Consider the following 19,396-nt stretch of genomic DNA (forward strand, 5'->3'; position numbering starts at 1 on the left):
ATCACAGCCTTGCGGGCTGAGTGAGCTTGCGGAGCTTTGCCGTAAATTTTAGAAAAGGGGGTCGACACCCTTCAGCACGTAAGGAGGGGTACATAAGTACGTAAGGGACCCGGAGGGGCTCTTGCGCTTACGGGCCCGTGAAAACGCAGAAGCATGAGTGAACGCAAGCTCACTCAGCCCGCAAGGCTGTGATTGGTCTGCTCCACATCCCTTCTGGAGCTGCATTTCCGGTTTCATGCCCCATAATACCGTCAGAAATCACGGAAGATTTAGAAGAACGAATATGGACCAAATAGAAGAGCACTTGGCAGAAGATATCCGATAGTATGATCACTTGTATAACCTGTCATTGACTGGCGGATTTGTCCGCCAGAAAAAGGCTACGATGAGCCGCAGTGGCTATGTAAATAAACAATCGACGAAGAAGAAAGAAGGCGTCTCTAAGGTCGTCTCGACAAAAAGCATTACTCCGCCTAGTGTTCTGGCGCAGAATTGCTTTGTAAGACGCGCAACGGTTGGGGAAGCATGAATGAAAACGAGTCTTGCGCCACAGCGGCGTGAAAAGACGCAGACGCAGTCGCAGAAGCATGTTTCAGGCTTTAGTTGGCTCGCTGTCTGGCCGGTAACCAGCCGTCCGGACCGCTGCAGACACTTTATTTCTCGGATATACGGCTCTAGGTGGTCCGTCACTTATCGTTATACACACACTTTTACCGTCTTTTCCCACAATACCCAGGTGCACTACGTCACACACTACAAACTTTCCTTAAAGGGGCAGGCCATACTTGCAACACTACAGCTGTCGGTCTTATAGACAGATGGCAATAGAAAGCAGAGACGCAGACTCAGTTACTACAAACGACATCCAATGCACCTTATTATTATCTGAGGGATTTTTACACACTGTCTGATAAAGATTCCGACAGTAAAGGCAAGGGGTCGTGATGGATAAGGTTTTCTTTAACAAGTTAAGTCTTTCATCTTTTAAGTCTTCACTTTCCACCTTAAAACTATGAAATGAACTGAACTATGAACTATATCAGAATGTAAATGGTGAACTATGAACGTGAACTACTCATGTTTACTTGCATGAACTGAACTTTGAACTAGATGGGACACCATATTTATAAACAGCAGTATAGCATCTTAAGGTATTCTGTTACACTATTAATTATAAGTAAACCCTTATTTCATTGAAATTAATAAAACACACATAATTAGGTGGTATTTTTATTTTTTCTCCATTTGCTAACAAATTGTCCGGATCCAAACTTCACGTCAGACGTTTCCACTCGGAATGTTTTTGTGAACGTACCAGCCTCGCCCGACAACCACAACAGACGGAGAGCTCAGCGGGTAAATTCTCAATAGATCGTTTTAGCATGATGTAAAAACTTACATATTTGTGTTCCGCATTTCCCCTGCGCATAGTGTTAACATTTTGAGACATTTTTTAAAATGACGTAGACTGTTTCTGCGGCTATTTGTTACGCCTTATGTCAGGGCTAGCTTGCTAGCTAACGTTAGCCACTTCATTTCCTGGGTCAAGCCAACTGCGGCTAGCTGACGGACATTATATTTTTGGTTTAATTCGAGTTGAAATCAACTAACACCGTGTATTTGTTTAAAAGGCGGCTCGGTAGGACGTGTGTCATTCTGTGTTAGCAGCAGTGACCGCAGCTAAGTGGCTAGCAGCTGGTGGCGTTGTGCTTATGTGTCGGTCTCTTTCCTCAGGTCATGGAGTTTGCGGAGCTGATAAAGACACCCCGGGTGGACGGGGTGGTCCTGCACCGGCCCTTCATGCCCACCGTGGAGGGGACCCTGTGTCTTACTGGCCACCACCTCATTCTCTCCTCCAGACAGGACAACACGGAGGAGCTGTGGCTGCTCCACTCCAACATTGACTCCACAGAGAAGAGGTGATGGGCTTCTGTTTCACACTGCTGTCCTTCAAAACCACTCCAGACACTGTCAATGTCTATCTGCAGCTACATTAGTTGTTTACACAAAGATACTGACTATTAAAAATGACATGTACACTGAATGATTGTATCGTTCGGCCTCTATATAAAATACTATATGATCAAATAAACCAAGGGAGGAAACTGTCTGTGGTTAAGCCTTACATTTCAGGGCCATCTCTTGTTCTTGCATGCACCAGCTCTGAGCGACTCACTGCTACTATGATTTGTCTTTATTGCTCCAATTTATTACTGTGAATAGAGGCTCTGAAACTGTGTTGACAGGGAGTTTGAATCTGAGCTTTCACTTCAGAGATTTCCACAAGCTGACATGTTATCGTGTTTGGTAAAGTAGGATGTGAACCACACTGAGCATTACATGTTGCCTGTTCAAGCAACATGCAATCCACTATTCTATATAGATAAATGTTAACACTACTAGAGTATTCTGGTTATACATTTTGTCAAGACATGACATTATATAGTTTGTTTTACAAGGCAAGTTTAATATAACAGTACTGAACCCGAAAGGTCAACTGATCCATGTTGATCAGCTATGGTCCTTGTGATGTAAATGTTGTCATCCACCCATGTCCAGAAGAGACACGTCTGGCTGCAGCCCGAAATTTGCAACTGCTCATGCTTCAGTTGACATATGTGTAGGGAATGTGGGATCAAGTAAACATGCTTGGAATACCAGACTCATGCAGACCCTCATTAGTATGAATGGACCTGTTGGCATCTATGTGAGGCTAAAACAAGCATGCACGGAATGTAGTGAGTGTCTGTATTTCACACCAGGGAATGTTTGCTTTGAGAAAACACTGAGCCTCTGTGTCTCTCCTATGATGTTGATGTCCTTCTGCTTCCTCATTGAGACCTAATCTTCTCCTTCACTTTCAGATTTGTGGGGTCTCTTGGAAGCATTATTGTCAAATGCAAAGACCTGAGGGTGATCCAGTTGGACATCCCCGGTATGGAGGAGTGTCTCAACGTTTCCAGCTCCATTGAGGTAAAATCACTAGGCAGCACAGATTTGTACCTGTTTACTTCTCATTGTTAACCATTAATATTAGAAAGATTGGCCTGGTTTAAAATATGTTTTAACCAATGTGATATTTACTCTCTCTACATCTCTAGGCCCTGTCCACACTTGATTCCCCACCCCTGATGTACCCTTTCTTTTACCGGCCCATGTTTGAGGTCATCGAAGATGGCTGGAAATCTTTCCTTCCACAGAATGCCTTCAAAGATTTGGAGTCTATGGTATGTTCATAAATTGTGACGAAAGCTTTCACATTTCCTTGTCCCAGAACTCTGTTTTACTTGCTCAATAACTCTCTTATATTCTTCCACACATCCCTCTATCAGACTGATGAGTGGCGGTTGAGTGAAGTCAACAAGGACTTTACCGTGTGCCCAACATATCCCCCTCTAGTGGCAGTGCCCAAAGACATCGATGACGACACACTAAGAAAAGTAGCTACCTTTCGTCACAGCGGCCGCTTCCCTGTACTTAGCTATTACCATAAAAAGAACGGCATGGTAAGCACAAGGAAATTTACTTAATGTGATTCTGACTGTTTCTGTTGCTGAGTATATTTTGGGGATCTCATTTGTTTGACGGCTGCCTGTACCTCAAATCACTTCCACTCTCAGGTGATGATGCGAGCAGGACAGCCTCTGACTGGAACCAATGGGCGACGCTGTAAGGAAGACGAAAAGCTGATCAACGCCACTCTGCGTCCCGGAAAACGTGGCTACATCATCGACACGCGCACCATCAATATTGCTCAGCAGGCCAAAGCTCGAGGTGGAGGGTTTGAGTCTGAGGCTAACTACCCCCAGTGGAGGAGGATCCACAAGACCATTGAAAGGTGTGCCATGGAATAGTAACTCTTCATTGCTCTGACTTCTTTAGGCCACTGTTGAAATTTTACATTTCAGACATCTCTTTAATTATTTGACACCTCTGTCATTTCCAGGGCTAACGTCCTCCAGGAGGGTCTGATAAAGCTGGTAGAAGCATGTAATGACCAATCACACAGCATGGACCGCTGGTTAAGCAAACTGGAGGCTTCCAGCTGGCAGACTCATGTCAAGGAGATCCTCACCACTGCTTGTCTGGCTGCTCAGTGTATTGACAGGTCAGAAAACTAAGTTTGGTTTGTTTGTTATGCTATACCTGGACCAGTTAATACCAAGAAGTACTATTCAGCTGCTCTTGAACCTGCTGAACAAGAGGAGCAGCCCTATGTGTTGCTTACTTAAAATACTAGAATAGGCAGTGACACTGTGAGAAACTGTATTTTTGTTTCAGGGAGGGAGCATCAGTGCTCGTTCATGGTACAGAAGGGACAGACTCGACTCTGCAGGTGACTTCCTTAGCACAGATTATCCTCGATCCAGCCTGCAGGACCATCAGAGGCTTCCAGGCCCTGGTGGAGCGAGAGTGGCTCCAGGTGAGATTCTCTGAACTTTAATGTCCTGCACTCAAGGGCACATCTGTGAACATTGTCCATCATCCGGGTGTCCTTAGGAGTTGTGTACAAGTGTACATGGGCAAGTGGACTTGCTTGTTTCTTGAAGATGTTTCACCTCTCATCCAAAAGGCCTCTTCAGTTCTAACTAACTATCTGACTTATAACTGACTAATGGGAGGTTTCGTGTATTTTAACTGTATCTTAGTTGTGAGTCGTTATGTTAAACTTGCAGCTCGGCAGAAGCTCTTCCAGCTTGTGGTTCAAGGCAGAGCAATCTTTTGTAATATTCTTTGAAACCCTTTTACGCTCCAATAACAATGGGTAATTGAAAATCTCTGACATCGTAGAGAAATATATCGGTCCTCTGTGGAATCCGCAGGGCTGTAAAAGGCTCATCCAATTATTTGATTCTTCCCAGATGGAATGATTTGATGGTCTACCAGCCTCTTTTAAAAATAATCTTGATCTTTTAAATTACATATTTATTATCCTATTAGGTTAATTTAGGTTAACATTTCTAGTTGAGGTCTATGGTCTTTCATTTAAGAATTGTTGATTTCCATGAAGATAGAAATAATTACAAATCTATCTTAAAAAATGTCAGCTTTCACTTTGACTTATTAATTCAGAGAACCAAGGAATTAAACAGGGTTCACATTCTTTCTGTCACTCTGTACAACACAATTAGTTATGTTTCCCATTGTATTGGTTTCCCCTCATGATGAATATCTGTATTTGCTTAGAATGAGTTACTAAAATGTTAGCACCCTGCTTCACATAAGCTCATATTTATAGGTGTAATATTCATAAAAATAGGAATAGGGATCAGTCCAGTAAGCATCTTTATGGTCTCTGCATTTCTTCCTATAATCCCTCTCACCTATATGACCACCAGGCGGGTCACCCGTTCCAGCAGCGCTGTGCCCAGTCAGCCTACTCCAATAACAAGTCCCGCCAAGAGGCGCCTGTCTTCCTGCTCTTCTTGGACTGTGTGTGGCAGATCCTTCGCCAGTTTCCCTGCTCCTTTGAATTCAGCGAGAGTTTCCTGGTGCTGCTCTTCGAACACGCCTATGCTTCTCAGTTTGGTTCTTTCCTGGGAAACAGTGCAGCCGAAAGGTGAGTCTGTTTTTTGAAGTTTTCTGAAGTTGCTACATGTCAGCCATATGCTATTGATTTTGTTTCATATTGGTTTTCTATATTCATACTCAGATCTGTGTTTCGACTTACTGTTGTAAACTGTAGTAAACCATTTCCATTATTATCGGTCAACCTAACAACAAAACTCTTTCTTAGAGCCAAACTATCTCTGCCTGAGAAGACTGTGTCCCTTTGGTCATGGGTGAATCGGCCCCAGGAGCTGGAGCGTCTTACCTACCCGCTCTATGAAGCCAACAGTCTGGTGATCTGGCCCTCTGTGGCCCCTCAGAGCCTGCTGCTTTGGGAAGGTAAGATTCAAAGGACATGCAATAAGTAAAAATGCCACACTAACCCGAGGATTTAGAAGCAACAATGAGGTGGGAAAAGGGAAGATTAAGTCTGTTGAAACACATTTAGGGATTTGAAATTTTTAAATATCACTTCTATTCTAATGCTGTAATTAAATCTATTTCTAAATATCTTTTCTCTGGCCGGGTCTCAGTGCTGATCTGCTGTAGCTTGCATGTGTTGTCCACATGGCCACAATGGGAGTGTGTCTGTAGTGCTTTGTCTGTTTACACCATCACACTAGTTCTCATGACATTGAGGATTAGATTCATGCTTTGAGCTCAAGCTTGTACTGAAGACAGGCTCAAACCTGAAACCAAGGGTGAGTTAGTCAGTAACTGACACTCACTGTCAGTATTAATGAGAGGGAAAACTGCTGCGGTCGTCTCATCTGTGATTGCATCTTTGCTCAGACGTTCTGAGCTCTGACCAGACGGGGGCAGCATTCATTTCACCATTTGCATCGGTGATAAACTTAATGACGCTGCACCAGTGTTACCAGTAAAATACAGTGTGAATTAGAAGTTGATCAGCAAAGTGACATAAAGACTGACAGACATTAATCGATTTTTATTTCACATGAAAATTTGAAACATTTGCAACAGAAAAAAACCATCTGAGATGTCATAAACAAGACGGTATGTGACCGTGTGACACGAAGAGGTGAAGCTCTCTGTGTGGTCCGTTTGGCTCATATGACTTTTTGTATTGTAGGTTACACAGAAGGTTTCCTCACTGACACCTGAGCTTGAAAGTGACTGTGGTGCTGGGTCACTAGTTCAGTTTAGTCAAATGCCCACTAATAGTCCTGTGGCCAATTTTAAACTTGTTTGTAAGATTCTCACATAATGCATTCTTACATTTGACACTTATTTACCCCCTTTATATATAAATATATAACAATTTTCACCATTAAAAATTTCACCAAACATATAAAATAAGTAAAAATTTGTTCATATCATTGCTTTCGACATGATATTTTTTGCAGCTTGGTTTGGAATGAGCAGAGTGTGTGTGTGTGTGGGGGGGGGGGTGGGGGAGGTTCCCTGCACATTCCAAACCATGCGCAAAGTTAATGATGGTGGGAAAAAATCTGGGAATTGTATAGATTAGTTTATTTCAATTGTTTAGGATTTTGAAATAATAAACAAAAAAGTTGATGCTGAAGATTCTGAAGCTCCTGTCAGCTGAGAGCATACAGGAAAAAAGTCGGGGGTGGGTTTAGGCGTAGACACATTGGTGGGTCATTGGGTTCAGACGTTTCTGTGTCAGGGGGCCCTTCCTGCCCTAAAGCCGTGGAGTCACACCCTCATTCTATATGATGTGGAACGTAGGAAAGCTGACTAAAGCGCATGAGTGCAACAGAAAGGCTGCTAACACAGCGGTTTCATAGAGAGCGATGCACTGAAGCAGAATGAAGCAGAATAAAACTCTCTCCTGGATCAACTTAAAAGACCACAATGGAAGTCAAAACCTCTTGCTGTTGACACGGATGAGGATTTTGATGGTGTTTAATAAAAAAATTACTAGAATTCAACCCACATATATTTCCCTGAAATGTCTCTGCTGCACTTAGGGCACTCCTCTTCCCCAACGACGTAGATCTCTCCCAAGAATACAGAAAATATATATAACTCTGACACATATAAGTTGATTTCCTTTTAAGAAAGAAATGATCTGTTACTGGGGAACTTCAACGTTTATTAATTGTGAAACCCTGCCAGTAAAAACTGTCAAACCGGGACACTCTCCCTCCCCCAGCTCCCTCCCTCATGTGATGATATTTGTGCCAGATGCACCAACTGACCTGAAATTGAACCTGTCATTTCAAATTCTCAGGTGCAAAATACAGAACAGCGAAGTATTAGAGCTGGATAATTTGTTATTAATTAATAATGGCTATTTTAATATTAGTCATTGTTCATAAATAAACTTCACTGTATATGACTTTTCTTTTTTAATACTTCGGCCAAGGAGGTTGTAATTTAATTTGGTCTTTCTGCCTGCAGGATTACACAAAAACTTCTAGAAGGATAATGACAAAACTTGGTGGAAGGATGATATTATTACAAGTGTACAAGATGTTTGGTTAATTATGTAACTGGCAGGGCAAATTACAATATGGCGGCCGGCCAAGTCTAAACAACTAAAGGGAAAGACTGTTTTGACTTGCCGAGAACGGGCGTGAGTCTTGGCGGAGGTATGTATCCGCGGAACGCCCATCGAGTATCTCTGTGATCTGAAGAGACACTGTTGAAAGATTTACACAGATCGGTAAACAAGATATCCAAGTAATTGAGAATTCCATAACAGGTGAGATAAAGTGATAGCCAAGCCTCAGTGAAAACATTTTGTCTGCAAGTGTTTCATTGTCCTGGCTCTGTCCTCATTGCTCAGGGTCATTTGAGCCATCTGCTATTATTGTGACACTGTGTTGTACCTTTCTGTCATTCAGCAAATCTATGCCTTCACTCCTCTTCCCAGTTTAACAAAATACTCCCACAGTCCATCCAAGTGTGACAGATGAATTCATACTAATTTTGCTCCATATTTATCTCCTACGTGTACAGTAACTGCACACATCAATGTATGGGTTGGGCATCATTTACACAATCGAAATGTGAAAAAAATGCTTCTGAGAAATGATGGTATCTGTCATGGTTACCAGCAGTGCTCTCCCCCCCTCTTGTAGGTGTGTTCCTTCGCTGGAACCGCTCCCCCAAGTGTTTGGACGAAGCCTATGAAGAAATGGTTCATATAATTGAATACAACAAGGAGCTGCAGAACAAAGTAAACACCCTCCGTAGGCAGCTGGCCCAGCTGGAAACCGAAGATCCTCTGCTTCAAACACCATAGCAGGTGTGACAGAGACTGACGGAGGTAGAAAATGTAAAAAATATATACAAATATAAAAGCAGATGTGATTCAGTCTGGTTTTAGGCTTCTTGTGCTGATTGTTTTTACTTTATTTTCCCTGATCACATGAAAAAGGGAAGTGAAATATACCCTATGACTCCACTAGGTGAACTGTAGCTGTAATTCTGGGAAATGACTGGAACATTGGGTCAGGAGAAGTTGTCTTTCCAAGTTGACATTTTCTAGACGTATAACTTTGTTTCTTATTTAGTTGCATGTCCGTTGCATGCTAGAAAATAAATGAAAACATCCACTCAAACTCTCCAGACATCTTCCTGCTGTATTTTGCCTACAGGCTGGTCGGAAAGGTTGTTAGGAGAGAATATGAGGAGCATCTGACTCGGACATTTGCCTTCTTCGAAGATTCAGCGCATGTCTGAAAGCAGCTTCACTGACTTTCATTCACACACACAGATATCTCGAGTGAGTCAGGCCTTTTAATCCCAAAACCTACACGTCAGACTCCTGACTGTTCATGGGCATTTATCTTGTGGAGGCAAGAGATACAGGGGCATTGGAAGGACAGTATGAGAGGTTCACTTACGTCGGGCTGCACGTTTTTCTTCTAACCCATCCTGTTGAATGTACATGCAGCTGAAGCACTGCAGCGTAACTATGGCAACATATAGGTTGCTATCAAGCAGCATGTGGCTGCTACACGTTCAGATGATATAATAAGCGTAGGAAGGGTCAACACCCACTGTGCTTTACAATGAGACGCTTGTTGAATACGATGCTTAGAAAAACATCATGATTGTTGTTCATTTGTCAGATCATCACTTTTTACATTCTAGTAGCATGAACACTGAGTTTACACAAACTTATTACATGGAAAGATTCATTTGTTAAAACCTTACAAAGCTACAATATCACCTTGCTTTGAAATGCCATTGTTTTCAATCTCATCAAGGGTTAATAGTAAACTACTGTAACATGTTTGAGAGGAAAATAATGGTATGGAGGGTACAGTTGTCATGGTTCCGACAACACGCCCCCTGATTATCAGCGAGACCTGAGGATGGTGATCACATGGAGATGTGTCTGCGTCATGTGAGATGCTGTTTCAAAGAACACTTTATAAACTTGGTTGCTAATATTATACAAACATTGTTGTGTTGGAATACATCATTCATCGAATTACATATACCTGCTGTTTTGTGGTGAAACGTTCAAAGCTAATGCACTTTGTCTGAAAAGCATTTCAATTATTCAATGTGGGAAGCCAGTATACTAAACTTCCATATGGGAAACATGATTATCCTCTGTTTTAGCGCTCACCAGCAGATGCTATCAAAGACAGTAGATGTCTTAATATTAAGTGTGAAAAGATGCTAATATACTCAGCTAATGTAAACACAAACTCGTTAACATGAATTCTGTGTCATTGGATAGTTCACATCTGTGTCAACTCCCGCATCCGAAGTTACACTTTTCCCACCGAGCCCGAACTCATCATTACGAAAGCCACGGGTCTGGAAACCAGTATATGGCGGAAACCCAGTTGTTGGTTCTCAAGCTTAAATTGCACTGTCATTAGAGAAGCAGCTAAACATGTTTAAAACGACCTGACCTAAATTCTTCTGGCATGGCGACATCAAAGTTCATACGCCGCAGTGCCGCCTGAGGATAAAAGCTTTTTGTAGCCTTAAACTATAAATACAACTTAACTTTCAACTCAAAGATGAAGAAGACGATGTTTGGGTAAAACTTGATTCAGTTTTCATCGTTGCCCTTTTGCCAGTATTTTCATCATCTTCCTTGCTATCTTCATCTATTCCATGTTTGCTACCAGAATAATGTAATATTTACACTACGCCCCTCTGCTTTGTAAAGGGAATGTTTACATGTATATTTCGTGTCTGCACTATATAACATTCCCTTCAACCTAAAACACGTGCTGGATGCTTACGTCTTGTGTTACTCTTCAAAACGATTGTTGCTTCGTAAATAAGTCAACAAAACTCTAACAGGCTGCTGTTGTTGTTATTGTTGTACTTTTTGACTTTTGTGCAATGTCGTACTGTGAAATCCGACTACAAAATATGCATTTGTTTTTTTTCTCTGTAAAATGACATTATTGTTCAAATTCTGATTTATATTATTATTTAAGTTTCAAGCCATTAAAAAAATCTAGCTGAAAAGACGTTTGATTTGTTGAGATTTTTTGTTCGTTAAATTTTGTTCTCAGAAAATGTTGTGAAACTCAAATTTCCAGTGTTTTTTTATTTTATTTTATTAAGTGATATTTTTAAATAAAAGTTGCATCGATAACTATAGTGTATGACATCACTTCCCCTCACCTTTACGTAGCATTTTAGTGTCTTCTAGCTCATTGTTTTGGTCTTTTGGACTTTTCGGTATCTCTCCGCTCTCATCAACATTGTTTTATACATCACTGAGGATGTTTTCTCTAAAAATCCATAAATAGACATTTTGTACTTCACGTACTAAACTCAACATACTTCATTTAAATTGCTTAACTTAACTCCTCTACAATATAATTCACTTTTCTCATACCTTACCCCCGTCATACGTCTTCAGATATAAGTAAACAACCCACTGAGCACCTCACAAAATCTCTTCCCATCTCTGTGACGATCTGACGAGACGACAGAGGAATAAATAGCCCCTGGATCAGCTGCTCCACGCAGGCATGTGATGGCAGCAGTGTTTACAGTGCGTTCAGCCATCACTCTTGCATCTGTCACTTTAATGGCTTTCTTTGCCTAACAGTGTTTACCTTGACAGAGTTGTTTACCCTTATTTAAGTGAACGTAAGGATTTATCTAAATTCACTGGCCTATTGAGCTCTAGTGAAAATAAGGATTAATGCCACATCCCCATTTAATTGGCCCATTGAGTCTTCTCAGATTCATGAGGTGTCATTTTCCTCTGTAGCTGGCTGGAAACGGAGACCAGAGGACTTTGGGGTCATCCGATTTCCTTTACGTAGGGAAAAAAATAACTGTGACATTCACAAATGGGACGCGATCCAAGGTTTCCTCAAAGTTACCCTGCCTTTGTTTTTTCTAAAAGTGTGTCAGTTTACTGATTAACTGTCTTTGGAGTGCGTGCGTAATGACAGACGTGGGGGGTGTGCTCCCGTCCACCACTCACACGCCAGCACAGACCTTAAGTCCCCCCCTCTGCCCGCTCCGCTCAGACAGATTCCGCAGCCCCCTTGGCCCTCCCCTATCTACTGCAAACAAACCCTGAAAGTCAAACAGAGGGTGTGTACCTGCTCACATCACACGTTCCAGCGAGGAGACTGGTAAATGTGTATGGGTTCTGTCGCATTTCAATGGCAGAGGCTGTGTAGTGTCAGGGCAAACAAACCTCTACCCACAATGGTCTCCATTTCTAAAAGTGTTTGATGACAATGCAGCGTTGGGTTTTTGTTTTTCATGTGGACCCGAGCTACTTTTACATCACTCATTGACTTTTCTCAGTATTTGTAAAGGCCTTCGTTTGGCTGTAAACACCACTCATGGGTTTCAAGGAGTCCTACGTGTCCCTGATGTTGTGTTTGAGGACATCAAGCTCCTCTTGTTTCGATGTGGTGCAATTTTCGTACACAATTCCGAAATGTTGTAACCCACAGATCGAATCGCCCAACCTTTACAAAAAGTAACTCGTGATTGTGTACGTTTATTTTTCCGATAGTGTGCGAATGTGATTTCTGATCTCCGATGTTTAGGTTATTTAGGGGAGATGGCTGTGTTAGGTTTAAATCAACTAGAGATTATCATATACTTTTAAGACTTGTTCTTATATCTGGTAGTGTTCAGGAGTTTGTATAATGTGTTAGAAGTAAATTAATAGATGGAGTTAATATACATCACTATTTTCTGACATTATGGGCTATTAGAGAGTAACTGGAAGAAAAAACTTATGAAAGTAATCAGATGCTATTTTTCGTTATATTATGTAATGTATTTTAATATTATATTATATTTATATATCCTCAGTCATCACAGTCTTATGTTTCTATGTCGTAACATCATAGGCAACTAGAGAGTAATGTAAGTAATCAGATGTCATTTTACATATTGTTTTATACAATATTAATCACAGTATTGTGTTTCCATGGGGTAACTTGGAGTGAATTTTGTGGAGAAATTAATATTTATTATTTTCTGATGTTATAGGCTACCGTTAGAAAGTAATTGGAAGAATAAACTATTATACCAATATATAAAATCTATTTATTTTATATAATATTATATCATATCATATAAATCACAGTCTTGTGTTTCCATGGCGTAACTCGGAATGAGTCTTGCGATGAGCTCACGTAAACCCCATGCTCTTGTTGCTGAGAGGAGACCATAGGATGAGACGTGTGTGTGTGGGGGGGGAGGGGGCGTGGTCTAAGAGGGAGGACCGCACCTCCGGGCCTCTACCAATCCGCGGAGAACCGGCTTCCGCTAAAACCAGATGGCCGCTCATATATAGAAGCAGCTGATGCAACACTGGCTCGAAATAACACCGGCATCGGGTCTGAAGCTGAAGAGCCGCTCACAGGAAGAAACAGCATCAGGACCCCCACACTCAGGATTTTCTTTGTGGCAGCTTTCACTCCTGTGAGTACATTTAAAACCTGCACACTGCACGTATTAGTCCGCGTGTATTGAGAAAATAGATTCTAATGTATTAATTCATCAATTGGCCCCAGCCTGGATGGAACACGTGCGGCTTCTTATTGGATTTCGTTGAAATAGTGTTTTATTATCAGGATTATTATTATTACATCCTTCTTAAATGAGACATGAACACTTATTGTGCCAGAGGAAGCGCTTCACCAATATTAAGCAGCTTATCTAAACGTGCCGTTCCGTGCCAGGAAGGCTCCACTCCCGCGCGCCGGCCTGCTTTTATTTGTCTGGTTTTTCCAGACGCGCCTGTGTTAAAATAAATCTAATAATTCCTCTGGTTCTTCCCGGTCATTCAGTTATTTGTTTTATCATCCTTTTAAACGTGCGCATTGTCCCCGCCATCAGCTCCCCGGAGGCCACGTGGTCCAGCCGCTCACACTAAATGGAGATAGGCGTCCGTAAGCTACAAAATGATACACAGTTCTCGGAAGATCAGTCGTGACGCGCCTGCTCAGCAAAAACCATGGGGCGTCTCTAAGCGGGGACATCCCCTTCCCCCCTTCCTCCCCATTCATCTCAGTTGTCCTACGTAACCCCGTGTTGGCAAAACAGTGATCTGCATATGTGGTGGCTGGAGCCAAGGGTCCGCGCCACAGACCAGACACCGACGTCGCGCAGTGCTTTTACGCACGAAAGGATGAAGTTTGCAGTCGAGGCGTAATTTCTGTTATCTTTTAGGAGAACCCATGATTTTTAAAACATCGGTTATCCTGATTCCAAATACAGGGTCCTCTATTCGGAGTCAAAGGCAATACATTTCCCTAAGTCATCTCCAAATAGAAAAGAAAAAATAACCCCAACTTCCTTATGCTCGGGAGCTGATAGTGACATTTATCGCCTGCTGAGTACGCCCTCTCCTCCTGATAGGTTCGCAGTGAAGGCAGGGCAGTATAAATACACTCGAAGTGACTCTCCCCTTTCCTTTTATTTTGGAACCTGCCAACGCACTCGGTAAGTCCATTTGTGAATTAGATGCTCTGTGCGAAAGTTAAGGCAGCTCAGTGAGGAAGGCATTAAGGAAAAGAGTAGGGGAGGGGGGGTTTTCCTGCTTCAGAGGAAACTTTAAGTAATTTTCTGTGGGAAACAGAGTTGTATTATTATGAGTGCTGCATGCGCCAAGTCTGGTGTATGCGTCCGTTCATACAAAAACATTGCATGATGAAATGGTAGTTTGCAGCAATGTCCAATTCAAGTTCTGTAACATTGAGCAGACTGAGTCCAAGGCAGACAAGTGTTTAGTGTTGCTACGCGCTGGAGAGCCGCGCTGCGCCTATTTGGAAACAAAAGCCACTGCATCTATTGTGACTGAAGCCTCCGCGTCTCCCCCGCTGACACATTGTATCGATGGGGGGGGGGGGGGGGAAGCGTGTTCAGTTCACCAATTTACTGCAGATGAATGTAAAAGGCCTGTGCATCGAATGGTTTCCCTCAGCACCAGTTCTTCCCTCTGGTCCTGTGTCGTGGCGCCTGAGGTCTGGAGAGGAGCCAGACTCTCTCTCACACAGGTTGTTATGCTTTGGCCGAAAAAAAACGTTGCAGAGAGAGGCCACCAGACCACAGCAGTCGGGTGCATTTAAATCTACATCCAAAGTGGTTTTCAGCAAACCAGTGCAGCTCTTTCCACATTTCATAAGGGGCGGGAAAGGCTCCAGATTTCCCTGAAGCCTATGGATTCCTCAGCCCCAAACCCTGAACACAATCCTCTCTTCTCTTTTCCTGCAGGCACCATCATGCCTGTCATCAGAATCCTCAGCAGGGTGGCCAAGCAGGCCCTCAGCACCCCGGGGTGCGGCTGTCAGCCCCTGACGGTGGCCGTGCGCAACATCAGCATCTCCCCTCGGCAGGTGACGTCCGACGCCAGCTTCCACTCGGTGTCCTTCTCAGAAACAGACCACCCCAAGGTGCTCATTACAGGTAGGCAACATTTGCTTTTTTGGGGAGTTCACTGAAAAGCACAGTGATTTTTTGTAAAAGAGGCCTGACAGCAGTTTTTTTTAAACTGCCCTGTAATTTAAAATGTGTTTTTATGAAATGAAGCCGTGGGCTCCACAGGGGCTTGGAGAGCAGCAGCATTTGGCAAAGACAGCAGAATGTGATGCCAGTTTTAAAAAAACAAGTGTAGGCGTCAAGTGCTGTGACCTCTTTTCTTATGGCCCACTCTCATTTATCCGGTCTCCCTGGAAACCAGCTCTGATGACTTAAAGTGTAATGATGCTCAGTGTGCGTGTCTGTCTCTCTCTCTCTCTCCCGCTAATACAGGTGGTCTCGGTCAGCTCGGGGTGGGACTCGCCAAATTGTTGAGGTAAAAAAAAAAAGGCATTTTCCTCTCAGACATCCAAATCCGTTGACCTACTGTAGAGCCGTTTCTGATGCAATTTCCAGCCGTATAACAGTTTCCTGCTTTTTAGGAAGAGGTTCGGAAAGAACAACGTCATCCTGTCTGACATCAGAAAACCTCCGAGCAGCGTTTTCCACAGCGGTGAGTGAATCCAAACACTGTGCACTGACTCTGATCTGATGTCTGTCATCTGAAAGTAATCTGTCGCAGATGTGCATGAGAACGTGTCCCACCCATTTCAAGGTTGTGTCAGGTTTAAATGTCCATTTATTTGCCAAATGCTCTTGCCTGTAGTACAACGGTGAGTTCCTTTGCTGCATGAATTCATTTCTGATGCCACCGACGATTTAAAATCTCAGGAATGTGACTAAACAGGACTTGGATGAGTCGATTGTAAAAGGGTTTTACAAACACAGCCGTGTTTTTATGTCTCTGCCCGAAACCTTGAGATAAGGAACCAGCCACGCAGAGGGCCCTCCGGTTCATATTGATTTTCATTATATGAGCTCAAGAAGACGTCACATTTCCCTGAAAAATGCTGTTGTAAACCCCCCCCCCCCCCGAATCAATATGTGCCACATGGTGCTCCTCACAGTGGCAGCAGTAATGAGCTCTCTGGGAACACGTAGTGAGTGTAGCTGTGAACAAAAACACACGGAAGAAGAAACAAACGTTCATTTATTAAGTGGTTGAATTTCTATCAGTGAATTTAAAAAAAAAAAAAAAGAAGCATTGTAATGAGACAGATATGCAGCCGATCAGAAGCTTGGCAATCATCCTGGACACATAGTTGTGCGAGTTCATGCCTGTGCTGTTTAACATACTGTATTCATGCCTCTTATAGACGAATCAGACAGTTGATTTAATAAAACCCTCTGTCCCCCCCCCGCTAGGCCCCTTCATCTACTCCGACATCCTCGACTACAAGAACCTGAGGGAAATCGTGGTGAACAATCGCATCACGTGGCTCTTTCACTACAGCGCCCTCCTCAGCGCGGTCGGAGAGGCTAACGTGGCCCTGGCTCGTTCAGTGAACATCACCGGTGAGAGACATTGGGACTTCTTTCCTCTCTTGTTTTTAGTCCTGGTTTCATAATGTGCTAATTTGAAAGGGTGTGTGTGTGTGTGTATTTAGGGCTTCACAACATCCTGGACATCGCAGCGGAGCACGGCCTGCGTCTGTTTGTCCCCAGCACCATCGGGGCCTTCGGTCCCACCTCACCCCGGAACCCGACGCCAGATCTCTGTGTGCAGAGGCCCCGCACCATCTACGGCGTCTCCAAGGTTCATGCTGAGCTGATGGGAGAGGTGAGGCCTCGGATCAATACCACAGTCAAATCACTATCCTGGATGCATTGGAAAATCAGCACGGAATTGGGTTTCCTGAGTAAACATTTTTTTTTTTATGTTTCAGTACTACCACCACCGCTACGGCCTGGACTTCCGTTGCCTGCGCTACCCAGGAATCATCTCAGCTGACTCTGTCCCCGGTGGTGGCACAACAGGTGAGCCACGGTCACCAATTTAATGAATGTCTATTCCTGTCCTGTCACAAGTTTGTTATGCAGCTGACTTGTTGCAGAGTTGTCGTGGCTCGTTGTATATTTAGAATTGCGGAGCACTGGACTGTCTCCATGCTTTCACTTGTCCGAACCACTTTGATAACAGACTCCAACACCTCTGAACTACACGAGGGGTTATTCCAGAACTAGTCCAGTAACATTTATTGTCTCCTTCTGACCAGACTACGCCGTCCAGATATTCCACGACGCGATCAAGAACGGCAAGTTTGAGTGCAACCTGAGGGCCGACACGAGGCTGCCCATGATGTACATCGACGACTGCCTCCGCGCCACGCTGGGGGTGATGGAGGCGCCGGCGGACACGCTGAGCATGAGGACGTACAACATCAACGCCATGAGCTTCAGCCCCGAGGAGCTGGCCCAGGAGCTGCAGAAGCAGATGCCTGAGCTGGAGGTCACGTATAACGTGGACAACGTCAGACAGGCCATCGGTACGTCTCGTGTCCATTTTGTTAAACTTTGGCCAAATTCATATTGAGTTCGATTTAATTTCCTCATGTTTGTCTTGAGGCATCTGTTGTTATTATAGTGGTCACAAGTAAAGTCAACCAATAGCGTTGTCTGTTTTAAGTTAAAATGAGAACCATTAAGTTACTGGTCAAAACATTAGGTCAAAGAGACTGTTGACAAATCTCTCAGTTTTTAACAGTGCTTAAACATTGTTGACAAATTTATGAAATAGTCACAAAACCCAAATCCACATCTAGTTCCAAACGTTTTCAATTAACATAGTCTCCCCTCTCTGTTGTTCTCCAGCTGACAGTTGGCCAATGAACTTCGACGACTGCAACGCGCGGAAGGACTGGGGCTGGAAACACGACTACGACCTCCCGGAGCTCGTCACGACGATGCTCAACTACTTTGGCGTGGAAACGCTCATGGCTCGTGCTAACTGAGCGCGGCGGCCTTCTTTGAGGGCTCTTCGCAAACAGAGAGTATAGACTGACCAAAGCGAATTGGAGGAACCGTGGCGTGTACATAGTCGTTCTCTCACTTCTCTCTGTAAAATCAGAAGGGCTCTGCTTGCCTGTCGCAAGGCTACCGTGTCTCAAGAATGTAGAAGTCGACGCAGGCTAGACAATCCTCCCTGCTCCTGTCTATCTACCCCCCCCGCTCCGCTCTCTTTCCCCTTCTTTCTGCTCGGACATCTGGTTGCCTTGTCAGTGGAAGCTCGTCAGCAGCATCCGGTATCGACGTCCCCTGTGAAAGCTTGTATGGATAAATTATGACTTTGCATGTTAATGAATTGTGCAAAAAATGTCACACAGGGAATATTGAATTGTGTATTTGTTTTCTTCAGAAATGCAAATGCGGTTTTTCTTCCTGCTAAATTTCATAGGACTGTGAAAACGTATCTAAATTTGAGCGTCTAAAAGCTCTTAATCGGGTGACTTTGGATTGAGAGGTCTTCAAATACACAAGTTGTTTTCTTTGCACTTTAGATGAATCTCTGTCCTTGAAATTACTGACAAGTGAAATGAGCCTGTGGGGGCAGTTTCTGTGCATCTGTGAGCAGCGCGGAGCGGTAACTAAGAATTGTTCTTTTTATTCCAGGTTATATTATTTATTCTGTCTGTTGGTGTTTTAATGTGTGGGAGCTTCATTGAACGTTTCTCAAAATAACTTTTTTTTTTAAACTGTTTCTGTTTATTTTTGTTATATTATATCCCCCCCCATCAACTCTGGGATTTATTTTGACACAAAAGGGAAATATGACACTGTACACCACATTTACATTCAGCCACTTTTTGTGGTTCTGTTCTTCAACTTTCTGTAAAATAAATTTCGGTTTCTATGAAAGTTCTGTCTTTTGTTTACACAGCAAGCTTTGACAATTAAACCCTAAAACCGACATGGGTTTGCCTGTTCAGGCATTTTCACACATTCCCAACACGACGACACTGTTCACTCTCACAATTTGTATCCCTTTCTTCTTATCTAATCAAACTGCAGGCAGCGAGTGTTGAGTTAGTTG

At 43.2% G+C, this 19,396-nt stretch overlaps 2 protein-coding genes across 3 annotated transcripts; both read left to right on the top strand.

Moving 5' to 3' along the window:
• The first annotated feature begins 1,238 nt into the window (after positions 1 to 1,238).
• On the top strand, positions 1,239 to 10,989 carry mtmr9 (myotubularin related protein 9). Its single transcript, XM_062411315.1, has 11 exons — positions 1,239 to 1,356; positions 1,735 to 1,919; positions 2,865 to 2,973; positions 3,102 to 3,227; positions 3,333 to 3,506; positions 3,621 to 3,838; positions 3,947 to 4,108; positions 4,282 to 4,423; positions 5,340 to 5,560; positions 5,738 to 5,889; positions 8,622 to 10,989. The coding sequence occupies exons 2-11, from the start codon at positions 1,738 to 1,740 to the stop codon at positions 8,783 to 8,785; spliced, it is 1,650 nt and encodes a 549-aa protein (XP_062267299.1). The 5' UTR covers positions 1,239 to 1,356; positions 1,735 to 1,737; the 3' UTR covers positions 8,786 to 10,989.
• Positions 10,990 to 13,271: 2,282 nt separating this feature from the next.
• Positions 13,272 to 19,221, top strand: tdh (L-threonine dehydrogenase). Of its 2 annotated transcripts, none has more exons than XM_062411044.1 (9): positions 13,272 to 13,428; positions 15,223 to 15,414; positions 15,760 to 15,802; positions 15,909 to 15,979; positions 16,732 to 16,881; positions 16,974 to 17,146; positions 17,253 to 17,343; positions 17,583 to 17,852; positions 18,178 to 19,221. In XM_062411044.1, the coding sequence occupies exons 2-9, from the start codon at positions 15,231 to 15,233 to the stop codon at positions 18,315 to 18,317; spliced, it is 1,122 nt and encodes a 373-aa protein (XP_062267028.1). In that variant the 5' UTR covers positions 13,272 to 13,428; positions 15,223 to 15,230; the 3' UTR covers positions 18,318 to 19,221. The 2 variants fall into 2 exon arrangements, with proteins under 2 accessions (XP_062267028.1, XP_062267029.1); XM_062411045.1 differs by lacking the exon at positions 13,272 to 13,428 and adding an exon at positions 14,302 to 14,451.
• Positions 19,222 to 19,396: the final 175 nt, after the last annotated feature.

Source organism: Platichthys flesus, chromosome 18 (genome assembly GCF_949316205.1).
Source record: "Platichthys flesus chromosome 18, fPlaFle2.1, whole genome shotgun sequence".
Classification (NCBI taxonomy): Eukaryota; Metazoa; Chordata; class Actinopteri; order Pleuronectiformes; family Pleuronectidae; genus Platichthys; species Platichthys flesus.

Excerpts from the sequence above, each read along its gene's own strand:
- mtmr9 (XM_062411315.1), top strand. The coding sequence starts at position 1,738 with ATGGAGTTTGCGGAGCTGATAAAGACACCCCGGGTGGACGGGGTGGTC. Across the intron at positions 3,228-3,332 it reads TCAAAGATTTGGAGTCTATG|ACTGATGAGTGGCGGTTGAG; the intron begins GTATGTTCATAA and ends TCCCTCTATCAG. Across the intron at positions 3,507-3,620 it reads ACCATAAAAAGAACGGCATG|GTGATGATGCGAGCAGGACA; the intron begins GTAAGCACAAGG and ends TTCCACTCTCAG.
- tdh (XM_062411044.1), top strand. The coding sequence starts at position 15,231 with ATGCCTGTCATCAGAATCCTCAGCAGGGTGGCCAAGCAGGCCCTCAGC. Across the intron at positions 15,980-16,731 it reads GAGCAGCGTTTTCCACAGCG|GCCCCTTCATCTACTCCGAC; the intron begins GTGAGTGAATCC and ends CCCCCCCGCTAG. Across the intron at positions 16,882-16,973 it reads TCGTTCAGTGAACATCACCG|GGCTTCACAACATCCTGGAC; the intron begins GTGAGAGACATT and ends GTGTGTATTTAG.